Source organism: Dunckerocampus dactyliophorus, chromosome 8 (genome assembly GCF_027744805.1).
Source record: "Dunckerocampus dactyliophorus isolate RoL2022-P2 chromosome 8, RoL_Ddac_1.1, whole genome shotgun sequence".
Taxonomy (NCBI): Eukaryota; Metazoa; Chordata; class Actinopteri; order Syngnathiformes; family Syngnathidae; genus Dunckerocampus; species Dunckerocampus dactyliophorus.
Window position 1 is genome coordinate 12,251,304 of NC_072826.1, and position 27,663 is coordinate 12,278,966.

The window sequence follows — 27,663 nt, forward strand, 5'->3', positions numbered from 1 at the left end:
ATTTGCGTTTTGTTTTTTGACAATTTGACTTGCAAAGCGAAGAACAAGACAATGTGAGCCACGTTGTCAGCTTGTAAAAGCAACTGAGAATGGCTGAGATGAGTGACCTTACCTGGATGATGTTACTGGAGGAGTTCTTGGAGTCTGTGCTGACAAAAACAGTAAAGAAGGGCGAGGTGCGATAGTTTGCCGACACCGTACGGAGAACTTCCTGGAAGTTGTCTTTATCCCAGGATTCGGTCAGGGCCCACCCTCCAATCTAGAAGAGGCAGCGGTTTAGTTAGGCTGAAGCAAATAGAAGGAAGGGACTTCTATTCCTATTCCTATTCCTATTCAGGGCTCACACTTTTTTAGTAGAGCGTAACATGATTATATATTCTCCTTCACATCCAACAATGACAGAAAAGTACTACTTCAACAACATTATCAGTTATGAACTCGTCATGTTAAAGTGACATGTAACATGTTATCTGTTATCCATCACAGCCCCTACATTTATGTCCCAGCTGCTCAGTACTAGAGCCCGGCCGATTTATAAGGTGGGCGGATTATGACATATCACCAATTAATCAATATCAGTTAGTATGTAACCGATATATTAACTTTTTTGGTGCATGGAGATTCTGTCGCTCCTTTCTTGTGTGTCTCTCTGTGCTGCTCCCTGCCCGAGTGCCTGGCCCTTCACAAACAAGTGGTGAGTATTAATAAACTTTTCATGAACCTGTTTTGCTCGTGCCGTGTGTGTGTGCGTGTGTGTGTACAATTAAATATGCTGCAACATCAATATTTGACGCTTACCAATGTATTCAGTGCACTTCATGTTGCTTTTCACAAACGTTGTTGCGGGTGTCATGTATTAAAGTTGTCATGTGCACTGCATAAATGTATTGTGTTAATGAAGCAATATGACAATGTATATTTATTAATATAGCTGAGTTGGTGTAAATCTGTTGAGTTGTTATATGTTTTAATTCATTTATAAGGACTAAGACACAAAAAAGCAATAGAAGATCCAAAAAAAAAGTTTGCATTCCTTTAGAATAACTATTAAGGCTGAGGATATGTGAATGTATGATATAGCATATTCATTATGGTTATGTAACATCTCATTTCACATTTCCTATCTCTGTTTACCTGCATGTCCATACCGAATGATGGCGTGACATGACAGACATTTATTCTCTCAGTTTACTAAAATGCCCACTGAATTATTATTAGTAATGTTTCTTTATTTTAGTTTATCATGTTAAGATTTGGAGGAAGCCATGCTGCAACTGCAAAAGCAAATATAATGACCAGAAGAGTAACACTGGCAAGTAGCACTGGATGATAATAAATAAACTATAGGTAGTCCTGTAAGTTGCATCTCTGTGAAATAACCAATTATTGATTATTATGTCCACCATTATCTAAGACTATTATACAGCATTTTGAGGTTGTGTAAATTATGTTTGGAAGATTAAGATCGACGCAACCATAAAGCCACACGTGCACCATTATCTAATATAAGACTACAGTATTATACTGCGTTTTAAAGTTAAATAAAGTTATATGCTTCCCACTTCACTTCATACTTCCATGCAGGATTTACAGGGGCTCATACATTCACAAGTTAATGGAAAATAATAAAACTGTTCCAAGTAATGGTTTTAGTTGTAATTTGATATATTGCATGTTTTGAAAGCAGCTACCTTGCTACATACAATGTAGTTTAGTGCCTTGTATTATGTCTAGTAACATGATACATGTGTTGATTATATCTTATTTTGGTCAACTTTTTTTTCACTGTTTCATGTTTGCTTAAGCATTTGTTTTTGAGCTGTTTGCGAATACTCAGTGGTTGCAGATGAAACTTTTCAATAACAAGTAAATACGACTAATTGATACTGATAAGATGTTTTTGTGAATAAGCATTTTATAAACACATAATGTATTAACTTAAAAACACCTCACATTAGCCTATGTGTTATCACTTTCAGCCCAATGCAGCCACTTGTCTTTATTTTTAAATGGTCAGCTATAGTATCAAATTCTGTGCTAATTACCAAAATGCACCAAATGTGCTGTATATACTGTATTTTCATTTCCCAGGCAGAGGGGCAGAGTAAGGTGTGGAGCCGCTTCATAAAAGAGTCAGCGTTAGATTCTAACATAATGTGTGAGGTCAGGAACCTTTTTGGCTAAGAGAGCCATGAAAGCCATATTTTAAAAAAAATGCATTGCCGTGAGAGCCATATAATTTTTTTTTAACACTGAATACAACTGCACAAGTGTCCTTCCTTCCTGAGCTGGTGCGTGTGGTGGAGAAGTTCCGGCTAGATATAGCCGGACTCACCCCAAAGCACAGCAAGAGTTCTGGAACCAGTCCTCTTGAGGGGGGTTGGTCTTTATTCCGCTCTGGCATTGCCAGCAGTGAGAGGAGACGGGCAGGGGTGGCAATTCTTGTTGCCACCCGGCTCAGGGCCTCTACGTTGGCGTTTAACCCGGTGAACGAGAGGGTAGTTTTCCTTCGCCTTTGGGTGGAGGGACGGGTGCAGACTGTTGTTTGTGCTTATGCGCCAAACAGCAGTTCAGAATACCCGCCCTTTTTGGAGTCCTTAGAGGGAGTACCGGAGAGTGTTCCCTCGGGGGATTCTCTTGTTCTGCTGGGTGACTTCAACGCTCACGTTGGCAGCGACAGTGAGACCTGGAGAGGTGTGACTGGGAGGAACGCCCCCCCTGATCTGAACCCAAGAAGTGTTTTGTTATTGGACTAAACGAACACCATGTTCAAGCATAAGGGTGTTCATATGTGCACCTGGCATCAGGACACCCTGGGCCGCAGTTCGATGAATGACTTTGTGGTTGTGTTGTCGGACTTGCGGCCACATGTTTTGGACACTCGGGTGAAGAGAGGGCAGAGCTGTCAACCGATCACCACCAGGTGGTGAGTTGGCTCTGATGGTGGGGGAGGATGCCGGTCAGATCTGGCAGGCCCAAACGTATTGTGAGGGTCTGCTGGAAACATCTGGCAAAGTCCCCAATGAGTCAGAGTGGGCCATGTTCCATGCCTCCACTGTCGTGGCAGCTGATCAGAGCTGTGGTTGTAACATGGTTGGTGCCAGTCGTGGTGGTAATCCCAGAACCCATTGGTGGACACCGGTGGTGAGGGATGCCATCAAGCTGAAGAAGGAGTCCTATCAGGTCATGGGACTCCCAAGGCAGCTGACGGGTACCAGCAGGCCAAGCGGTCTGTGGCTATGGGGGTCGCTGAGGCAAAAACCTCGGACATGGGAGGAGTTCGGAGAAGCCATGGAGAACAACTTCCAGACGGCTTCGAAGAGATTCTGGACCACTATCGACAGTCTCAGGAGGGGGAAGCAGTGCATGGTCAACTCCGTGTATGGTGGATGGATGCTGCTGACCTCCACTCGAGATGTTGTGGACTGGTGGAAGGAATACTTTTGTTGGTGAGGTGTTTAAAAAACTCTTCGGTGGCAGGGCCCCGGGGGTGGATGAGATCCGCCCGGAGTTCCTTAAGGCCCTGGATGCTGTGGGCGTGTCTTGGTTGACACAACTCTGCAGCATCACGTGGACATGTCGTGGTCCCCCTTTTTAAGAAGGGGCACCGGAAGATGTGTTCCAACTATCATGGGATCACACTTCACAGCCTTCCTGGTAAGGTTTATTCAGGGGTTCTGTAGAGGGGGATCGCCGGATAGTTGAACCTCAGATTCAGGAGGAGCAGTGTGGTTTTCGTCTAGGTCGTGGAACTGTAGACCAGCTCTACACTCTTGAGCGTTTGCCCAACCAGTCTACATGTGTAGACTTGGACATTCGACCGTGTTCCTCAAGGAATTCTGTGGGGAGTACTCCGGGAATATGGGATACCGGACCACCTAATTAACCTGTGTTATAGGGTCGAACGCATTTCCACTAAGGGTTGGACTCCGACAGGGCTGCCCTTTGTCACCGATTCTGTTCATTACTTTTATGGACAGAATTTCTAGGCACAGCCAGTGCATTGAGGGGCTCCGGTTTGGTGACTGCAGGATTGGGTCTCTGCTTTTTGCAGATGATGTGGTCCTGCTGGCTTCATCAAGCCGTAAACTTCAACTCCCACTGGATCGGTTCGCAGCCAAGTGTGAAGCGGCCGGGATGAGAATCAGCACCTCAAAGTCCGAGGCCATGGTTCTCGCTCGGAAAAGGGTGGAGTTCTTAATAATTTGAAACACTTCATTATTGACCAGCAAAATTTGTTATGACAGGCCTAGATTGGAGAATGATATATATCTGTGCTGCAACAAATACTATATTCTAAATTACACAAACAGCAGACGCATGCATGCAAAGTACAGTAACATCAAGCGATATTTGAGTAAATTCAGAATACAGTAAGTGAACTAATATATCAGCAATATGTGAAACGGAGAGGGGGTAGGATTAAATAAACTCTGCTTCTTACTAATCCTTTTCGGATATGTGGAATTGTGAATTGTAATGTGCACTAGTCCAATGTAACCTGTAAATAAATTAAACCATATCATATACTTGTAAGAGAATATTAAAATGTTACTTTAAAAAATCTCCTGTAAAGTTAAAGGTTTCAGGACTATTTGGATTATTTCTACTTCCATTGTCTCTTTGAAAAATTGGCTCTATCTAAGGTTGTGAAAAGCGTAGAAATGCTGAATCGATCGTTTGTGCTCTGAACAGTGGCCAAGATAAACATGCATATCTGTGTGATGAGTTTCTGTAATGGTTTTGCTCCTAACTCCCTTTGATGTCACAATGAACATGCATACCTGTGTGATGAGTTCCTGTAATGGTTTTGCTCCTAACTCCTCGATCTTGGTCTCGTTCATGCAGGCCTGATAATATCGCTGGGCTTTTTCCTCAGCTTGACTCAACCCTTTCATTGTTGTGTTCTCTGCTCAAATAGAACAAGGAAATAAAATCCGTTCTGCTGGTTTGACAAACCCCTGTTAAATATGCGATGGATCACACGCACCTAACAAATGCTTCATGATAAGCATGTTGTGCTCCCACAGGTTGCTGAAAGGCCCCCAGCGGGACTTGCCTTCAGGGAGGGGGTTGTTCTTCACCCAGCCCCCACAGGCAAAGTTGTAGAAATCATGGCAGGGGTCCACAGAGCGATCCAGGGCCGCCGTGACTGCGCTGGCCACTGTGATGCACGGGTCCGTCAGACACATGCCCGGGTGAGCTGCAAAGGGAAAAGAGTTGTATTGTAAAAGCACATTTCTCCCATTATAGCCGCTCTGTAATTCGGGCCAATGGCTTGATAAGACATTTTTGAACAACACTCTGAATAATGGGAAGCTATTCCAAAGCTGAACAACTAAAATATACACGTGTGTTTTCAGACCATCTGGAATGCACTATTTATGAAGAGGCTCAAGCCAAAACACACATCCTAGAGGGAACACTTCTCTTCATAAAAATAATTTATTCTGGATTATGGTAACCATATTGTGATTACAGAAAACCAGGGCACTCGGCCCGGCAATACGATACTCAAATGATACTTGGAAGTTTACTCAAAGATGCCTTATGACAGGGGGGGCGAATCCGCCGGCTCTTATGAAGGCATGAAAGCATACTGAAGTTCAGTTCATTACGGTATTTGCATGCACACTTTGCTTGAGTTCATTAGAGTAGTGTGCGCTTTGGCAATATTTACGCGGACTGTGTCAAACGATTGTTTGCTAAAAGAAGAACTTCTTGATATTGTGCCATTAAAAGACAAGACTCGTGGAATAGATTTGAAAGAAACAATGATGGCTGCATTTGCGAAAGAAAATCTTTCCCTTTCAAAACTAACTGCAATAGCCACGGATGGTGCACCAGCTATGATTGGATCTGTAAACGGGCTTGTAGGGCTCTGCAAAGCCGGCCAAAAATTTCCAGAATTTTGGAATTTACACTGCATCATCCACAGGGAGCAACTTGTGTGTAAATCACTGAATTTGGAAAATGTCAGGAAGCTTGTAATGGAAATAGACAACTTCATCTGCACACATGCGCTTAACCACTGGCAATTCAAGAATCTCATCGCTGAGCTAGACCAAGGTCTTCCAGGAGACCTGTCGCTTTACTGCGCTGTGAGGTGGCTTTCAAAAGGCCTGGTGCTCTCTCGCTTCTTTCAGCTTTTAGATGTCATTAAACTGTTCATGAAAGAGAAGGGCAAGGACTATCCCGAGCTCTCGGACCATGAGTGGATTTTGGACCTGGCTTTTTTGGTTGACATGCTGTGTCACTTGGACAAACTGAACATTACTTTGCAGGGTAAGTTAGAAATGTTGCCTGACCTGATGCAAAGTGTGTTTTCGTTTGTCAACAAACTGAAGCTGTTCAAGACACATATTCAAAAGGGAGATTTAACACATTTTCCTACTCTGCTAAGAGTCAGTGGGAAAGTCACTAGAGCTGCCTTAAATAAGCAAAGAGCCAGATATGTAACACTGGTTGAAACCTGCAAGAAAGCTTTGTGGCCAAGTTCTGTGATCTACAACTGAAAAGGCCACAGATTACGTTCCTCGTCAACCCATTTAATGCTGAGACAAGCTGTTTGAAAGCCCCTCTAGTCACAGATGAGGCTGCGGCTGAGTTAGAGATCGTCGATCTTTGCAAGGAGGACCAGTTGAAATCTGCATTAAGGGAAGGGGCCATTCAGTTCTGGAAAAGTGTGCCAATGGAAAAATACCCCAATATTAAATGGGCTGCACTGAAGATACTGCCAATGTTCAGGTGAATATACATCTGCGAGTCTGTATTTTCTACCCTGAAACAAGTGAAATCAAAGCATGGATCTGTTCAGACTGACACCCTTGTGACACCCAACTGCTTCAAGTGGCAGCAACAAAATACAAACCAGATTTGAAGAAGATTGTTCAAGGCAAACAATCTCAAAAGTCCCACTAATTCAAGTCAGAGTAAAAGAAAAATAGTATTTTTATTTATTATATTTTTTGTTTGTGGACTTGGTTGAACTTGTTTGTGTGAGAAAGAGCACACAATTGTCAAATGACAATCTGAATAAATTAGATTTTAATTGAGATTTAAAAACTGCTAGCTCCGTGCTGGACCGTAGCTCAGGCAGGAGGAAGTTCCAAAGCTAGGGAGCGCATGTTGAGAGCGTATGTGAGATGTTTTGCATCTCATCCTCAGGACTCAAAGCTTGCCTGGATTGGTAACAAACATTTACACGATAAGCTGGGGCAAGAACATTAATGGCCTTGGACACAAACAGGACAACTTTAAAATGTATTCTAAAACATACCAGGGTTGTATTACAAAATACTATCTATAACCAAAGACACAAATTCTAAAGAAAGAGTTCAAAAAACGAAAACGAAACAAAAATAATAAAATAAATACAATAACAGGAAAGCCATGTGGATTATGTGGACGTGGTTTAGAGAAAGACCTTCTCTAGCCTGCTAGGATTTAGTGCATGCCTGACGAGCAGGATAAAGGCTATTATAACAGTCACTTTTATTGCAAATGTTGATCTGAAATTGGACGAGAACATCAGAAGGATGCAGGTGTGTCAAAATACTGTAGACATTTTGACAATTACTTGCGCTATTTTATCATATTGATGCAACAATACATACTGAAATTAGAAGAGCACACTGTCAAAGGTGAACAAATTGACTGTATGACATATTTGACTGGAAAAAAAAACAAAACAAAACATGTATTTCGGCCAATGCTGTTGTACTCCAGTCCTATAGGGAGCGGTAACATCCATGACACCGTGGGTGCCAGTTACAGCACCACAAACTTATTTCACCACAACGCCATCTGCTGGATCTGGAGGGTCAATGTCCCCATTTGGACCCAAAGCAAGCAGACTGTAACGACAAAAAGTGAAACTAAACTCCACTCTTTTATCTGGCTCTGCACCAAACAGCCTTACGTGGTCCATGACACAGTTTTGAAGAAATCTAGTTGCTAGTTTTTGTGTGATCCTGCTAATAAAAAAATTATTCAGCAAGAGAAACAAAACCTCACCTTTAGTTTTTCACAGCCGATTGAGTTATAAAATGTATTTAATATCCAGGACAGTTTTGACAATGTTGCCTGTGCCTTAAATAAATAATCACAATAAAAAAAACAACTAGAAAAGCACTAGAAGAGCGCAGACCTCCGCCAAGTGCCATAGTTCCCCCCATATTGTGATTCACACCAAAATAATATTCCTACATAATTTGGATCTGTCTTTGATATTTTGTAGAACCTGTTGGAAACTTATGCTGTATTTTTTTCCCCAAGTGCTCTGACCATTTTTTGTGGAGTTATATGCATAAATGCCGAAAATGGTCTTACAATGTTAAAGAATCCTCGAGAAAATTCCTGGATCCAGACGTTGATCCGGGTCACCCCCAAAATTTTATCAGCTCGTCCGTATCCCATTTCCGACAATCCTTTAAAATTTCGTCCAAACCCAGCCAGAACTTTTGAAGTTATTTTCAACACAAACAAACAAACAAACGCCGGCAAAAACATAACCTTTGAAGCTTGTGCTTGATGGAGATAAAAATCAACTTTTAAACTACATCTTTAGACTACTGTGGGTCTTCAGCGGGGTGCACAAAAGGCATCCTCATAGCCTGGTAAGGTGTGAGACACAAATGGAGACAAAGTTCCGCGTAGTCAAGAGGTTAGCACCCCTAGGAGGATTATCCCTGTTCCTTCCCTTATGGCAGCGAGTGATGTGACACATGGCAGTGAATAGCAGGAAGTGGCACCAAGCTTCCCCTGGCAACTCAGAGGAAACCAACACGCGAGATGGCGCATCCACCAGCTTTATCTAGGAATGTTGGCGCTCAGTGGAAAGGTTGAGATGCGTTTGCAGGAAGCAGAGGTGAAAGTGTGGCTGTGGTGTTTCCACACAGTTTGAAATGTGGCAAACCACCTCCCACCCAATAATAATTTAGAGCTTCTATTACATACACTTTAAGGTCATTTTGCTTTATGTAGCATAGGCCTAGCAGGAAAACAATTAAATGAGTTTTTCTTTTAGGCAACACAAAATTCTCAAGGACATTTTCTTTGGTTTCACAGTAAATAGAAATATTCAGGGGGTATCTATGAGGGTATACAGTTTTGCTGGGCCTTGTGCTCTACACTTTATACTGCTATTTATGACTGCTATCTGTTTGCATGCCTTTTTCAAAATGTTAACTTTTCCAAGGTTGTAATTAAAGATTGATATGTTTTTTCATGGCCAGTACTGATTTTTAGTAGCCAAGGAAGCTGAGAACCGATATTGATATTTGAAGCCAATAATGGATCAAGATCAAAACCAAGTAAAATGTACTTACTGTACTTACTGACAGATAATTTCACTACTTTTAAGTCGTTTTTTCATCCCAAAAAATATTTGGCCAATACTTGGCCAGCCCTTTTTGTAGTGCAGTGTTGCCAGACAGCTGGGATGCAAACATACAGTATATCTGCTCTACTGAGCTTCTTCACCCGTAAAAGTTTTTCTCTTCTCCACTGTGTCTGTGAGCACAGTGCATGCATAGCTTTCACTGCTGATTGGCTGTTATAGGTGATGATCAGATGATGCTGTGGGTGGGACAATGCGGAGGACAGAACTGCAGACAGAAAGGCTCGGCTGCATCTCTTCCACGGGTCTACACCCAAAATTTTACTAAAATGAAAGTAGTCATTCTAGGCTAATTTTGGGTCACTGAGTACGAAAACGATGTTTAAAAATGCTCATTAGCTCTTGTTTTAAAGATACACCACCCGTGTGGTACACCATATGTCCACAATTGGCAATGAAGGTAGGCCACATAATGTGGAATACAGAACCTATATTCACTTCACAAGAAGTTCCTAGTTGCATCTTCATAATCTTGTGACTGTATGCACATAAAGTGTATGGAGACATATCACATTGTGTATTACTCCCTATACGTTACTATGTAGTAAAGAACTTTGCCTATCTTTAAAATTTTAGCTAATAAGATTTTTGATGGTCATATTCTTGTTCAGCAGCCCAAAAGTGACCAACGGTGATATGTTTCATCTCAGAGGCAGACATTTTTTGAAAATTAGTCAACCAGTGTTATCGGCAGTCGGATTAAAAACTAAGGCCGATGCCGATATGTGTCAAAATGCCAAATATGGGCCAATAACATCGGCCGGGCCAATTATCGGTCGATCACTATTATTCTATAATTACATTTCAAAAATTGTTATGCTGTGCCAGTTTTGATTTGGTCGCCATAGAAGGTTCCATTGACGGTAGAGTGACTCAAACAGCAACAGCAACAAAAAATCCTGTTCTCACCAAACAGCAATGGGTTTGTCTATGGTTATATGGAAACCAGCCAGCAAGTGGTGATCAAATATACCGCTTGCCTTAGTGCTTATATGCTTGCCATGAGTTTAATATCAAGCTCAAATTACACAAGTACTCACCCTGCCTGTAGAAGATGGCGGTTGTGATAAGGAATACAAAAAGGCCCACGGACAGGACACACACTAGAAACAGAAGCCTCCTCTCCTGTGACGTTCTGTCTGGCCAACAAGTGAGGCCGCGCCCCTGCAGAAGAGTCACCTGCACACACAAAACAACTTAGGGGGTTGTGGAATGCAAAAAACATCATATTACTGTTACTAAAATAAAAATTTGGCTGATTAAAAACATGCAGTCTACCTCATAAAAGTACACAGGATGATGCAAAGAGACCCTACAGCATCAATGGCTACTCAAAGATTAGGCATCTATTGTTTCCTCGCTTCTAATTGTTTCCTCTCACAATTAGTAGTACTTCTGAAGTAAAGAAGATGTCACAAGATTAGAATTTACCCATAATTTTAGCCGGGGGATTTAGCCGGGGGATAGGGTGGGGCTTCCGGGTGTCGGGCAGTCGACCACTGTGTGTGTGTGTGTGTGTGTGTGTGTGTGTGTGCGCGCTTGAATAAGTAAGAGTGTGTATGAGCGTGCGCGTAGGGGTGTGTATGTGCGTAGGAGTGTGTATGTGCGTGTGTGTGGGTGCGTAGGAGTGTGTATGTGCGTGCGTGTGTGTACTTTTATTTATTTATTTATTTTAGTTATTTATTTTTTGGGGGGGGGGGGGGGGGGGGCATACAGGGGTTTGCTCCGTGGGGTCAGGTGCTGGGCGATACATCTCTGCCGCCCGTGCCTCCGCCGGGTGGGTGGAGGGTGTGCCTCCTGCATCCCTTGGCGGGGCCCTGTGTCGGGGGTCGGGCGGGGGTTGGCCCGGGGCGGGCCGGGCTCCGCTCCCTGGGGGTGGGGGTGGCGGTGGGCGGGAATTGGCACTTCCGGCGCGGGCGGGCTTCTTTCCGGTTGTGGAGGCGTCTCTGGGCCTGCCGGTTTGTGGCCCCCGGTACCCGTCTGCCTTTGTGGGGTGTGATCTCTTGCTGGTCTCAGGGGTTGGCAGTCCTCCGGCCCGCTGGCGCCCTGTCCTTGGCTGGGATTACCTCTCTTCGGCCCCTTACTGGTCTTCCCGGGGGGGGGGGCTCTCTGGGCTGGCTCTTGGGGCACTGATCTTTGTGCTGCCTGCCCCTATGGTCCTGGTGGCCTTCTGGCGGCCGGGGCCCGGCCTTGCTATTTGGGGCGGGGCTCTCTGGGAGGTGGAAGGCGGCCCCTTTCCTTTCATGCATTCTCAGTGACAATTACACGCCCACACATTCCTGCACCTTTATATATATATGAAGTCTCCCTCACATACAGAGATACCTGTACATATGCACACTCACAGTACATACGTACTTCCCCACATTACTCACTGAGTTAACCAGGGTGTTATTATGTTGTTGGTTTTATTACAGCGACGGTGATATCAGCAGTATGACTATGTATATATATGTATGTATGTACGGTATATATATGTATGTATGTGTATGTATGTATGTATGTGTGTATATATATATATATTTTTTTTTACAATGATGTGCATTACAGTAACTTTGATTCTATTCACTATCATGGATAATCATTTCATTACTACAGTTATGTGTGACTGTTTCATTGCGGTATTATCATGGTGATCACTATCATAATTCATCATTTCATGACTGCTATTGTGTGCGACTGTTTCAATGCAGTATTGTCATTGTGATCACTGTCATAGTTCATCATTTCATGACTGCTATTATGTCTGATTGTCATTGACAGCTTTGTCATTGTGGTTGTTGATATTGATTTGTCCTTTATCCTTGTTCGTCTTTATAGTTGTCACGGACATTTATTTGCTGATGTCGTTCTGTATGTTTCTGTTGTTCTGTCACAATTGTTGTTGTTGCTGCTGTTGTCCTTGTCTCTTGTCTCTCTTTTTTTTGTTTTTGTCCACTCTGCCCCCCCCCCCCCGTTTCCTTTTCTCTTCGTCTCTGTCCAAATTTGCTTTATAACAAGCATCAAGGTCGAATAAATTTTGTATGACAGGGGAAGTGTATATCACACTTCTCTCTGGCAGAGTAAATCTGTTGAGCACTTGACGGCATTTAGGTATACAATTCTATCTGCTTTAAAGGCTGGACAGGACAGGGGTTAAAAAAAAAAAAAAAAAAGAATTTAGCCATAAATTAGCTGCACTGCTGTATAAGCCGCAGGGTTCAAAGAAAAAAGTAGTGGCTTATACACTGGAATTCACGATAATTTTCATTACATAAGCGGCGTTCACACTTGCATGCATTTTGCCTCCGCATTGTCCCGCAATTAGCTGTGGCAATGCGTGTCATTTACATGGCAACCCTGAGAAGGTTGACGACAAGTTTAAGCACTGTTTGCGAACTGTTTACACACTTGGCACACAATGTGTGGCTGAAAATAGTGTGTACACTGGCACAAAATGCCGCCCTCCCACACAACTTATTACAACTCAGTCAATTACTTTTTACGTCTTGTGTACATAGGAGGCAGGACGCACATTGTTCCCACATGGGTATGCATTGTCACCACTATTTTCCGCATCGGTGAAGCAGTCGTGGCATTATTTGGTGCCTCTTTGCACTGCGTGACACCACACAACACCAGGCACCACCCCATCTTAATTAATTCCTCTATTTGCAAGGGGCCTACAAAATGCTGAACTCCAGAGACCAAGAAGAAGGCGGAAAGAGCAGGAAGAAGGCATAAACGAGAAAAAAGAAGGCATGGACAGTGTGGGAGAGGGAATTGCGGACTAGAACACATCACTTTGGGCATTATGATTAGTTATTAACACAAATTCACAAGGACGATCCCAGAGGCTACAGAAAATTCCTCCCCGACTTGCTCTAAGAGATGGTGAAAAAGTTAACCTGTTCATTTGAATGAGATACACTTTGACATAGGCACCGTCCTCATTGGTTGCACATGGGTTACAGACCATAGTGCGTTCACGTTGCGTTCACGACTAGTTAACTTCTGCCAGATTGGCTATAATATAATATCACAGTAATATTTTAATGCAATACTGGCCAGTAAAATCAAGATTGCAAATCAGTGAAATGTAGACATTACCCATACAGAAATGCCTTTGGGCATATAATATGCAGTCATTAAGATTATGAGGCTTTTACACCAGAAGGGAACTGTTTTCGTCTCATTTCACCACACATACTATCTACTATGTTATTTCCTTACCCCTCAAGCTGGGGTCACATCATTATAGTAATGATAAAACAATATACTTTACACCACAAACCCTCCAGTTTCTTGCAAAATCCTGGCATATCAACATGAAGCATGTGTTTAGTAGCTTGGCTTCAGACATGGGTTCTTTTTAAACACTTTTCAGCCTCAATGGGGTTAGACTGAGAGCTGGTCCAACTCTTATTATCAATGTTATGGCCAAATGGGATAAAAATATGAAGCCATATTTAAGCCTTAAACAGAAAATCTAAGTGTAGGTTAGAATGCCATTAGATCTCTTGCTGTTAGTTGGTAGCTGTTAGACGTCATCCTACAGCTGTTTTCACATGGCCTAAAACCTACTCTACTATTGCATAATAACACCTCAAACATGTGATCTTTGTATTGTCATCTTAATTTTGTCTTACCTGCATGGGTGTTGACTGGTACACATCGTCCCCGCTGGAGTCCACCAGGTCCTCCTCATCTAGCGTTGCTCTCTTGTATGTTGACATCTGAAAAGTCAAATGCAGAAAAGACTGTCTGAATGCCTCCATGCTGTTCTGCATCTGAGTGGCGTCTACTCTTCAGCAGCACTCGGGGGTTCGGGTTTCTCCCTGACGCCCATCAGGAGTGAGCCGGTCGGTCCGGTCAGCTTAGCTGAAAGTGAGTGCCGGTGAGTCTGCTTTCAAAGGCGCACCCCCACCAACCCCCATGGCCACTGACACACACTGCACGTCACAACACTAATATAAAAAAAAAAAACACCTCCTCAAAATCCTTGAGTGCTGCTTGCTTGTTACGCCTGGCATGTGGGAAGACGGAACCAGAAAAACAGGAAGAAGCAGTGACTGTTACGGTACTTGTGTGTGTATGCGTGTGTGTGCGTGTGTGTGTGTACATTCCCCAAAACATTTGGGCAGGCAGAGGCCACACCCCTTTCTTTTCTTTAGGATGTGAAACTCAAGGCGGAGGTCGTGAAGTGTGTTCCCCGTCCATTACATGCTTGTGTGTGTTGCTGTGGTAACCGACACCTGATAGTTGCCTCTTCTCTTTAACCCGTCATCACTGGCCCGCTGACGCACACCTTTTTGGACACTTTATTTTTGTTCTAGTTCAGACTAAAGCCGACATAGACTGTATGTTCTAAAAGAGGATGTAGGACAGGTTTATGGAGAAATTTAGTTTGACAAATACAGTATTAGATTTGGTTTCAATTTTACAAACTTTTTAGGCTCATCATCTTTGTACTGGCAAATTCCCGCCTAAACTTCCAACTTGCTAATGAGTGGTTCCTGGTGTAGCATTGTACTTTTGTTGATGAAGTCTTCTATGAACAGTAGATCGTGATACCTTCACTCCTACCCTCTGCAGGTTGTTGCTGATGTCACCAAGAGTTGTTTAGGGTCTGTCTTTACAGCTCTCAAAATGTTACTCATCAGCTTCTAATGTTTCTACCTGTTCAACATCTGTTACTTCGTACACCAGTGGTTTCTTTCTTCTTCGTGACATTCCAAATGGTTTTACTGACTATGACCAATGTTTGGTGCTTCTGATTTATTTTCCATCTTCTCTCAGATTGTGCCAATTGGTAGCAGGTGATAATTGGAGAGAGCTTGTTATTTCTGAAATATGAAAACTCATTAATGATACCTTGGTTTTCCTATGCCCCGGTTTTCGTAGGATTCAGTTTAGACGGAAATGATTGCCAAAACTATGTCTCGGTTTCAATATAATGAGTGTGTGGTGAAGCTAGTTGCTAGCCGGTGTGGTGTGGCAAGGTGTCAATACGCCAGTAACTAGTTCAATCGGCGTAACAATTCTAATAATAATAACAATGTTGCTGTAACTCGGTTAATATGCACGTCACATTTTATGCAAATGGAGCATTGTTGGAGTTTTTTCAAAAGGATTTATAGGCGGAATATGTATTTCCCATTATGTGCATTCTTTGTATCGGTTTTTATATCTATAGAACACACAGAAGACAGAAAGACATATTTGTGGATGATGGAAAAGGACTGAGGATGATGGGCAATATTCCAAAAAATGTGCAGTTTTCCTTTAATGGTGCCTGACTCAGTTAAGAACTGGTTTGCAGCTGGTTCCTGTTCTTCCGCAAAAAAAAAGAAATCACAATCATACCAAGACATATACACACGACAACAGAGAAGAGTCACTCCTGCATCACATCCACACAAAGGTCTGGCCAGGACTACGCCTGTTTGTCTGCGTATCATTCTGCGTAACCGAGTGCCGAAACAAAAAATCCCAAGCTTTGGTGACTCAGTCTTGTTGTGTTATTAATACACTGTGTGAGTCCAACTGTTTTCGTGACTTGACTTTATTACAAAATGTGCTTGTTAGTTCGACTCTCCTCCAACCCGGAAGTCATTGTCTCCCTGCTCCGTTGCCCCTATATGACGTCATCATGGATTGACTCTGTAGTTCTTTGCTAACTAACACAGTCTCTGCTTGACCACAAGTCTCGGCCAAAGAAAGTTGCAAGTTTCAGCACTTTGATAAAGAAGGTGAGAAACACCATTGAATTCAAGAGATAACTCGTAGCAAAGTACAAAGGTGTCGTCCGTGTGGCTCTCTCATCGCCTCCTCCTTCTCCGGTCCTCCCCTATTACTACTACTACTACTACTATCTTTATTATTAATATTATTACACTCACTATCATTATTTCTATTAGTATTACTGTCATAGCTGCTTAAAGTTGGTGAAAGTGCAGGTCTCAACTTATCCACAAGGGTGTTTTGTAGTTGTTGGATTGTGTATTTGCTAAGTTTTGATTAATTTGCTTGTGTGGTGACCCACAATATCCATCCATCCAATGCCCCTTATCCTCACTAGGGTCGCGGGGGTACACCCTGGACTGGACTGGCAATCTCAGGGCACATACAGACAAATAACCATTCACACTCGCATTCATACCTATGGACAATTTAGAGTCGCCAATTAACCTAACATGCATGGAATGTTTTTTTGGAATGTAGGAGGAAACAGGAGTACCTGGAGAAAACCCAAGCACTCATGGGGAGAACATGCAAACTCCACACAGAGATGCCCAGTCTATGGATTTCTATATGTTGTAGCAACTGTTGTAGTGGAATGAACGGAGAGAATGAACCATCCTCTCATTCAACCTCAGTGGAGACGGGGCTACTAGTGAGTGGATAAAGAGTGCTAGCAGCAAGCTAGCAGCAAATTAGCCTTGTGAGAAAGTGTAGGCACAGAAGCGATGGTTTCTAAGGCGAACGCAACAGCCCCAGTGTGCTAATATTTCGCTTTTTAAACAACAGTTTGCAACTCAGCCAACAACATATACAGGCAACTTCTGTGTCAAGCTAATGTGGCTCACACAGGTACACTATACTTGAGTACCATCTGTCGTTCAAATGTGACTTACACCTCTAATGACAATAATTAATGAAAAAAGTTATTTTGAGATATTTTGGTGATTACCTGATTACACTTGACGAACACAAGATCAGCACTGCTTGCTGACTCCCCCAACCTTAACTTGAATAGGCGAGAGGTACAGCTTCCTTGAAATAAACTAGTTCCAAATCTTGATAGCTGCTAGCAAGTCAAGCTAACTGGCTAACTGCTGAAGTTCAAAGCGGTTGCCTAGCAACAATATCAAATACAAAGCAAAATGACACTGGCCCTGGAATTACAGACTCAAAATCAGAAATAGGGTCAGTCAGGCTGTTGGATGACGACATCAAAGTTATTCGCAACAGAAATAAATTGGCATTACAAGTCTTGGGGAAGGAGAGGAATGAGACACAAGAGCGTATTGTATCACAAATAGAGTCATACAGTGTTTTAAGTGTTAAGTGTTTTAAGTTTAATTTTCCCCTAAGATCATATTTCTCCTCTCTGATAGAGAAATACTGTATGATGTTTTTCGGTAACAAATTATTATTAACTTGCTTAACTATGCATTATTTTAGCAGTTTGAAAATGTACTAAATCAGCAAATTTTGTGTGCAAATATCTGTGATTTTAAAAATAAAGGTGTTGTATATTCTCTGTACTTGGCATTATGAATCCTTTCTGCTATTTGCAAATAGCATTATTTTTGTTTTACTTAGGTTCAAGGATAATCTGTTTCTATCAAACCATGACTTTAATATGGCCAAATGCTGACACCCGATAGTAAAGCCGGCATTTCAAGAAATGCTGCAAATGTTTGTCAGACAGTACAAATGTCCTGTGAGAAAATTTGTCACAAATTCCTCAACTTTACAGAGCGAAAGGTGACATATTAAAGGAAGTATTGCATTATATATATATATTTCTATTTATTATTATACCTTATCATAATATAATCATTTAGCGTCATCTTGTGGGACAATAAACATTTTTAAAAAGCACCGGCATTGTTTTGTGACTCCGTAAAATGAAGTTTGTTTGTTCAGTTATATTTTTTCATTGTATTTTCCTTAAAATGTATGTTAAAATATCATCTCGTCTAGTGTTGTGAGTTGGATGTCTCGTGACACCCCTCGTTGAGAACAATTATCATTGTCCGACAAGTATTTCATAAATCACACCAGACACTGGCATTGGCACACATCTACAGTAATGATCTGACTGCAGGATGCCGTGCCTCTGTGAAAACACACACAGTAGGGCTATTACCTTGGTTCACTTGGTGCTGTATAAAAGACAAAGGCAAATAAATGCTGGATCTACTGTTATGACACTGATGCAACTATTTTGCAGAATCTCTGTGAAAGGAACAGAGAGCAGGGTTGTTTGCATCTGCAGTGTTCCAGTTGGGGCAAAGTCAATGATTACACCTGATGACATCGTACCATTCACTGATAAGCAAACGGACAGTAAATAATCCAAACGAATCCAATGTCTAACCAACTAAAATATGAGGATTCTACTGTTTGTCACAGTGGATGTTTAAAGTGCAGCTCCTCCTGGCTGTTCACACTGTTCTTTTTAGCACCATCTCATCTGGATCCCATCTTCCTCAGCTAGTCAAAGCAAGCCAAACCAGGAACCCCATATGTTTACTTGACCCTGACAGCTACCTGTAAACCAAAAAGGCGACCCGGCCACAAAGCCCTGATTTGTTGTACTACCCTCTCGTTTAGTTTAAACACGAGGAAGCGGTGGAGTCGTGCCACCTCATTCCAGGCAAAGAAAGAGAGAGCCTTCCAATGTGTGTATCCTGACAATGACAAGCATATTTCTTGGGAAAATATGCTCGTAAACATTTCAGCCTGTATACGATAAAAAAAAGTCCCTCTGACAAAGATGTTATCTAGAAATACAAATGCGAATTAGAGCTGTTTTTCCAATGGAAGCCAAAAGCTGATTCCCAAAGAAAAGGACAAAAGGACAGCAAACCCTCAATTCCTAGAAACGTGAGCTATTGTAGCTCAGCCTCGGCAACACTTATTTACTAAATTAAAGCTATGTGAACATGGATTTTTTTAAAATGTAAATTTTTCTACGCGTTTTGGACTTTTGTTCACATGCAAATGTAGGTTTTTGTCCTTACAAACAGCTTTGGAAAACTGCAGTCTGCATGAAGACCTTTCAAAACTTGAACAGACAGTGGAAATTTAGTTTTCGGATTGTCACGGTCAGATGACGTAACAATTATGTGCCACCATTTCCACACAAGAAAAGTATAATTTAATGTGTGCAATGGCAAACATTACATTGCTGGTTTTAAACATACTGAGAGGACTTTTTGCATGTTTAAGCGTAAACATACTCCTACTTTTGCTTTACAGTGACGAGCAAAGGCACCAATATGGGCTTCGAAGGTCGCTGATGCTGCTCTGCTCTCCAATGCTGCTACGATGCTCCTGCTCACAAGAACACAAGAACGGTGTGAGAATGTTCTCATGTCAAGAACATTGGTATTGTGTTTGACTTAGCTGCTTAGCCCATACTGTACATTGAAAGCTTCCCTTTGTTTATTATGCCTGTTTTTTGCTACGTAACTACTGTCATGGAGGCAATTCAGCTGGACAAGGACAATTAGCTATTTCAGCACCGATAGCATCACAACAGAATTAAAGAGAGTGAGTTCTGTCCGAATAACTTGATCTATAAAAGGAACGACACTTCACAGCATCATCCTGATAATCAACATCTGTTACATTTTCAGAGTTTTGTATTAAATACATTTTTCATACAAATGTGAAATAAACTACTTCACACCTACTCTATCTCGCTATCAGTCCACACCCATCTCCTCCCGTGACCAGACATGTTGCTATGGACTTTATTGATGCTTCTGATTGGAAATGTTTTTGAAAATATCTGTGTTCTTGTGGACAAAGCCCAAGTTAAAGGTTGTTAAGTTGTCTACAGCCTAGGTTCCCAAAGTGGGGTACGCGTACCCCCAGGTGTACGCCAATTGTAATGGGGGTACGTGAAAAACAAAAACAATTAGTGCCTAAAAACAATTCTCACAATCACGAGTGCACCTGAATGCCTCACAGCACAAAAGAGAACGCAGCACAGAAGAGACACGTGCATGAAGTTGTTGCTCTGTGTGCATTATATGAACAAATAAGTAAGATGATTATTATTGATGATTATTTTGTGCATTAAAGGTGTTTAATCTTGAAGATTTCGTTTATATTGGTGTTCGAACCCCTGCACGGCACAGCGGTGAAAACCTGTCCTTGTGAGTGGGGATTCCCCTGAAAATTAGGCTTCATCGTTGGTTGTGTATTTTTGTACTCCGGATAATGCTTTATTGTGATTGTTAAATTGTTCCCTTAAACTTGGTTTTAAATTAACATGCAAACTTAAACCATAGCCATCGTAAGTCGACAAAAAAGTGAAGCTAAATTTAATCCATTCAAACGGAAGGATGCCTACATCAAACTGGAATAAAAGCTATGTAGGATGATTACTTATCTATTTATCAGTGCTAATGTGATACTTTATCAAAATGTGACCATGCAAAACACACATTTTTGACCCAGAATTACTATAAAATTAATTAACCAATTAATTAGGTTCAATATTTCTAAAAGATATGCAGGATGATTACTTATTTATACATCAGTGCTCATGTGAAACTTTATTAAAATGTGACCACGCAAAATACGAGTCAAAATGTTTTTGACTCGGAATTACTATAAAATTGATTAACCAAAGAATTACAGTATGTTCAATATTTCAAGTTAATTAAAACAAGAGGTGTATGTTTTATACCTCAAGGGGTACACGACTGTAAAAAGTTTGGAACACAGGTCTAGAGCGCTGATTCTGGTAGTAGTCGTGGTGGTAATAGTGGTACACAGGAACACCAGTGACTTTTTTTTGTAATATTAAAGACATACAGGATATACATGAAATCTTTGTACAAACACAAGTTTATTAACCAAAGATGTGGTGAAACTGAATACAAATTAAATTGTCCTTTGCTGAAATACACACATAAAGTTTAATTCCCTTCATACTCAGAAGCCACAAGCAAAACCGTGATGGGTAGCAAAAGTACCAAAATCGGTGGTACTTGCAAAGCTAAATATTTTTAAGTAGTACACAAGGAGTAGAAGGGGTAAAATGTTTGAGTAGCATTTTTAATCACGGTAATGTGACATCATCATCATCGTTCTCTGTCAGTTAGCTGAGCTCTGTTGAACAGCAATGAAGAACAATCAGCGCCTCCTATAGGATGAGTTGCATCCTGCAGGCGTAATTTGAGCTTTCTAAGGCAATGTCAAACACAGGTGAAACACAGACAGCCCAGAAACAACAACTTCCTGCAGGAAATAATGCTGAGATAATCATTTAAGCAGCAGCATGATGTCTAATGTAAACTCTTAAATCTGATTATTTCAAAGGTCTCACACACACGCACACACACATTCCAAGTTAAGTCATGCAAGTTGCACTTCCACTCGCACGTGAGGTCACGACCCCAGTAAGCATTTGCGTTCATGGTTTGTTTGCTGCCGTACGAAATGGAAGCAAATAAGCTGTGGTGATGACTCAACACATAAACACTCTTGCATCTATCTCATGTACTCAGTCGCTTGTGTTGCAGGCTTGAGGGCAGCAGATAGCAGCTGAGTCGTCTGGGGATTTAGCGCCTGACCTCTGACGTCAAGGCAGCGCTGGAAAAGGTCATTCTTTCCCAGAGCTGAGACATTTCCTTCTGGGAAGAAGAAAAAACACCCTGATAATAATGGCAGTGCGGTCAGCAAAATAAAGCCAGTTAAGCCGCTTTTGCGAAACTCCTGAGAACTTCCCATGAATTGTTAAATCAAGCTTTCTCAAAAATTGTCTTGGTTTATTTTTAGCCGCACTTAAAAACACAGTTTATATTTGCTGCAACATGGTTATTTATGCACAAGCTACAGCTATGGAATTCTTTGCATTCTTGAGTGCACACTTCAGGTGCTCTGGTGTGTGTACAATGATCAAATATCAGCCCTGTTTCTTTCATACAACACTTTTCTTGTCTTGAACACACCCAAAAAAGGCAAACTGCCGGTAGCTGGCTGTGTAGTCAGTAAGTGTAAAAAAATCTGAATTGCATCACTAACTGTTCAGATGACAACATTGTCAAAGCAAGGCAGTGCATTTCGCAGCTGGGCTTTCAGTGGGGACTTAAGTAACCCAATCAACCTCTTAATACTACCACCACTATCACATCACAATTATACAAACCATCAACAACATACAAAAAGGCAATATAACAATGCGTGGCATTACAGAATTGGGAATGAATACCATTATTACTGAAGGAAGAAACCCAGATGACACTTTATCTTCAAATACATGATCTCTAAACAACTCTAAACCTCTAGACTACATCATCTGCAACAGTTCTAAATCAATATTTATCTAATAACATGACAAAAACATAAAAATGCATCACACTCACCACACACTTGTAAGCAGTGGTCTAGAAGACTTTCAGAGCAAGTGACGAGCAAACCCGTTCCCGGACTGACTTATTTATAACATTTATATATAAACTCACTTATTTGTTGATATAACACATAACGATGAACAACTCCATGCCTGTCTCCTTTCTTCATGTCAGAACAGGATGAATTAAGTGCTGTGATGTGGTGACGCACTGGTAACTACAGTATGAGTGTTAGGCATAGGCTCTCAGACGTCAATCAATAAGAGGACTGAAAAATGCTGATATCACTACAGAACAGCCCCGTTACTAATAGTCTGTATGTGACATAAGCCAGCACTCCTGATTCTGAAGGCCCTGAGTAGGCTACATTGACATGACAACACATAGAGGCGAAAATCTGATTGGACAAACAAATCACACATACACGTGGAGAGACACACTACAAATGAAGATAGTAGACTGCTGGGAATAAATTCATACAATTTCATGGAACAAATAATGGAATTTAAGGTGTAGGCCAGTGCTTCTGATAATGTTTCGGCCAGCAGAGAAGGCTTTGCTGGCCCTGACGGCGCAACACTTGTTTTCACAGACTACTATTTTTAGAAGGAAACGGTGACGTTACCATTTTCAAAAGAAGAAACAACCACAAAAACACAGTTTTTATCCTTTATGCAGTTAAAACGCGTGAACGGCCCCTTAGCTGGGCGCAGTCAAATTAGCTTTCTAAACACTTAAATAAAAGGACTCTCCACATTATGTTGTACATCACGTTTGTGACACCCCCTGTGGGTTGGGGTCAAAATGCTGGAAGACATGCTAGCATACACGTGGTACAGATATCCTCAAAGTTGTATAATCATTAGGCAAATGGTCAATGACTTCTGGACAATTAGTTGCTAATTGCTGCACTGTGTTTTTGCAGATGAAATAAACCCTGTTTGAAGTCACGTCACCATTGTAATAAACTGCCACACATTCTACACTAGTCAAAATTAAGAGAAAGCTAGCCCTCCACCTCCACAAAGTACACTAACCTAATCTCACTGATTTGCACTGCGTTAATTTGAACATGTCTCAGATCTTCTGCTCCATTCAGGAGGAGATGATGCAACATATAAGATGTGCTGTTGAGGTATGTAAGTGCCACATTACAACGGATACACGTCATGGTGTTCAACATGCTGTTGAGCCACATTTTATGTCTGCATTTTACATTTTGTTTTCCTTCTCTTCCGTTGGTAGAGGCACTCGAATGATTTGAGGAATCGCTGCACCCCTATTCCGAATTTATGGGGGTCAAACTAACAGCGCCACCATGTGTGGCATTTGTCAGAAAACTAATAGCACAGGCAACACAGTATGGTTGCATGTGTTGACAAATGCTCACCGTTTTGTATGCAGAGGTTAAGGGGGTAGAAGAGTTAACAAATACTGTACATACAAATGACACACGATGGCAGATGTTAATTTCCTATGTTAAAATTCCAGTCGGACTAACCCTGTAATTTCACACCATTTAAACATACATTCACCATACAACACTATGATGGGAGTCTGTAAGAATTTAAGTGCTTCTCCGTTTACTCAGATTAAGATGGCCGTTCTACATGCTTGCTCTTGGGCTTTGAGTCATAACACAGAAAGATAAGAGGAGGTTTCCAATGCTGCCGTTTGTTGTGGCTTTCTGCATCACTCTCACGCCTTGCTAATAAATAACGGCTGAGTAAACAGGCCACTCACAATGGGGGTGGGAGGGAGAGGGCATTATTAAAGCTGTGGCAGGAACTTGTAGCATCATGTTTGATCACAGACAACTATTTATACTGCCTTATTGCAAGTGATAAGGAAGCATAAGGAGAAGAGGAACCACCACCACAACATATGGGAATAGAAAACCACAGCCTAAATAACTGTACATATTGACCGTTGACCCGTGAGATCTACACTAATTGACGGTCTCTTTCACGCGACAGCTTCCCCTCTATCATCTTCAAGATAGCTCAGAATTACACTTGGACTGCGAGGAAGTATACAATTTAAACATTGCAACTTCTAAGACAATGCTACAATGCTACTTTTTGTACCACCTGAGAAATAATTTTGTACCACACTGAATAATGACACGTCTTTATTACACACACAAATATAGTCGCGGGTGTGTGAACATGACATGGGTTGTGACTTTTGCATTATTTTGAGTCTTTTCACTGATTTCTATTATGCATTGTGTCATTGTGTCAGTGTGTCACGCGTTATTATGAAGTACTTGCAAGGAGAGATTGCATTACAGTCATTCTAATACTCGCGTGTATGTGCGTGTGCATAGAATGGTGCCAAATGGGGTGATTTGTGCTGAACTTGAGAACAATCATATAATCATCAAAATACAGTCACGGAAAAACAACAATATACCACCTTATTTCTTCAGTTTCTTGTTCATTTTAATGCCTGGTACAACTAAAGGTAAATTTTTTGGACAAATAATATAATGACAACAACAAAAATAGTTTAGTGTTAAGAGCTGATATCTAGTCATTTTTATGATTTTCTGGATAACAACCAAAATCACTTGTTCTTACATCAGGAGCTACGGCACTCTACTGCCAAAAGAATACAACCCTTATGAGCTATTTTTGTTGTCATCATTATATTTATCAAAACAAATGTACCTGTAGTTGTACCAGGCATTAAAATGAACAGGAAACTGAAGAAACAAGGGATTATATCGACCTGCATCTAAAATCTTCCATTTTAGCACTCCGATACAAGCAGGCCACTCCAGACTCCGCTCCAGCACTTCTTGGAAAAAGAAAAACATGGCAACTTTGACCAGACTTTATAGATACACATCCTTCAGTCAATACACAACCGTTTCTTATCACACTAGGACTCATGTCAACAGGATGAGGTAGGCTGAGTATTGATTGGCCCAATGAGTGTAAGGCTAGCTCCATCCGCCTCCTTTATGTCACCAGCTAGCCGGATGCAATTGCAGGAACACCTAGTCACTATAAGAACAAACTCCGGCCCAATATCGGGGCTCACTTTGTAGGAGAGATCTTGTATCTGTACTTGCAAGTTGAGACCAGCGCTGTCCACCTAATCTGTGACCTTGTTCAATAAACTCTGATGCCTGATCATTGGAGCCGTTCAACAAATGAACCAGTCAGGTCTTTCACTTCTGTTGATGACTATTATTCTCTGTTTGAGTAAACTCACTTGATCAAGCCTTTTTGTATTCTAACATTCCACACTACAAAATAAGTAATAAACATATGTATAATTTGTGCTGATATCGGATCGGCTTGATATCGATATCGGCCGATACTCAAGGCTGCAATAAGCATTGTAGTATTTGAAGTGAAAACGTTGATTCGAGACACCCCTAGTTATCAATAAACAGCAACTAGCGTTAACAACAAACGTGTCATTTTTTAAAACTACTTACTGTAACCGCAAGGCATGCTGGGTAGGCGGAGGGAAGTGCTGCTGGGATACCAGGCATGCATTGCGGGCACTTTGTAAAACAGTTTGAATTAGCGCTTGTTGTTTATTGCCCACGAAGTAGTAGTTCATTTATGTTATGTGTGATGTGGATGCGTTGTGCAGTTTATTTTGTCCATACCATGAGTGAGACTGCCATTCCGTTGATTACCCTCGATCCGTTTGCACTATGTGTTTACCTAGTTGTTGGCCTGCCCTTGCTCCATCTAAGAACCTATCCTTAATGAGGGTATATATATATCCTCATTTACAATACCGTGTTTGTGGTAAACTTAAACTTTGTACATTCTGGTCGCCCATTGATAAATTTATGCAGTAATGCCATCTAGCTGGAGGCTTGTGTATTGTTCAAGCATGCATAAATACATTACTACTGCGAGTCCCCCCTGCCTGTCACGACCCTCCTATACCTCACAGTGCCCCCACAGGGGAGCGCACCCCGCCATTGGACTTCACTAGCCAAATGTGACGGGCTTTCAGTATGAAGCGAGGTACAATTGGCCTTGCGTAAGTTTGCCCTAAACCCTTACCATCCCTGATTACCACTAGGAGGAGGCAACGTACCACCAGTGGTACTGGTACCACAGTTTTAGAATAAGTGCTCTTAAGTGATAAAATCTGAAAGATGTTGTCCTTCGTAACGCATTGAAGCATACTTCAGTTATTACAGCGTGGGTTTACTTGTATAGGCACAGCAAATGACAAGACCAGAAAAACAGATGTTTACAGACGTGCACTATCAATGAAAAAAGTCAGGAAGAAAAATAAACAACCGTAATTCAACTGTATTTTCACGTAAGCTCCTCCCTGTGGTTTGTGGTTGATTTACTGTACGACATATCCGAAAAAGGTTAAGAAAAACAACAGTGGTGTACTCACCGTGCTGTCAGATGGTCCACTGACGTGACTCGGTCGTATTTTCTGGCTGGGGACTGGGGGGCGGCAAGAGACAGCCCCCTGCTAAACAACCAAAGACACCTCAGGGTCTCACAGAACAAGATAGTACTACGTCATACCGGAAGTGGTCTCCCGCTGTCGTTCCCACCGCCACATTCTTTCCTGAAAACACACAAAATGTACTCTATATAATTTTTCAATAAATATTATTTCTAAACCATAAACCAAACTTGTTAAATGCACCACTCTTGGTTTTACTGTCGTCTGTGCGTGATTCTGAGTTGCATTTATTTGAAAAACTGAAAATTTTAAGTAGAATATATTTCAACGTACAGAAGTTCAGCTCAAGCGAACGTTGGCCAAAATATATATATATATTGCATGCAAAATATACTGTATTGTAGCGACGCGTGTCTTGTGTGGTTCTGAGCTGCTGTTTAGACTGTGGTCTATAGAGGGCAGTAATGTTCTGCACGCTTTAGGGGTAAATCTGTAGAAGAAGTAAATCAGGAAGCGCTGACCTGCGTGTGCGTGTGCATCTCCCTGCAAGACAGCAGCTTTGTCCCATTTCGGGGTCTGTGTCGTGCTCTGTCTTCTGCAAATAAAAGGCTGACTGATTAACAGCCTAACTGACGTTGTGTTATTCAGCCGCTATTACAATATACAGTGTACTATTCAGCGTAATAAACTATGGTCGTTCACTTGTATAGCTTGTATAAGCTACTCAAATGTATGCCAAACACTGTTGGCTTAAGTAAACATACATTACGTGTCCTT

The 27,663-nt window shown here is 41.6% G+C and overlaps 1 protein-coding gene across 1 annotated transcript in view; it reads right to left on the bottom strand.

Moving 5' to 3' along the window:
• The window catches only part of ece1 (endothelin converting enzyme 1), a 39,648-nt gene extending 12,805 nt beyond the window's left edge, over nt 1-26,843 (bottom strand). The window contains exons 1-5 of the mRNA XM_054783452.1: nt 14,029-26,843; nt 10,441-10,579; nt 4,991-5,203; nt 4,785-4,909; nt 113-259 (exon numbers count right to left, since the gene is read on the bottom strand). Coding sequence (XP_054639427.1) covers nt 113-259; nt 4,785-4,909; nt 4,991-5,203; nt 10,441-10,579; nt 14,029-14,169 — 765 coding nt within the window. The 5' untranslated portion in view covers nt 14,170-26,843. The remainder of the gene's footprint in view (nt 1-112; nt 260-4,784; nt 4,910-4,990; nt 5,204-10,440; nt 10,580-14,028) is intronic.
• Nucleotides 26,844-27,663: the final 820 nt, after the last annotated feature.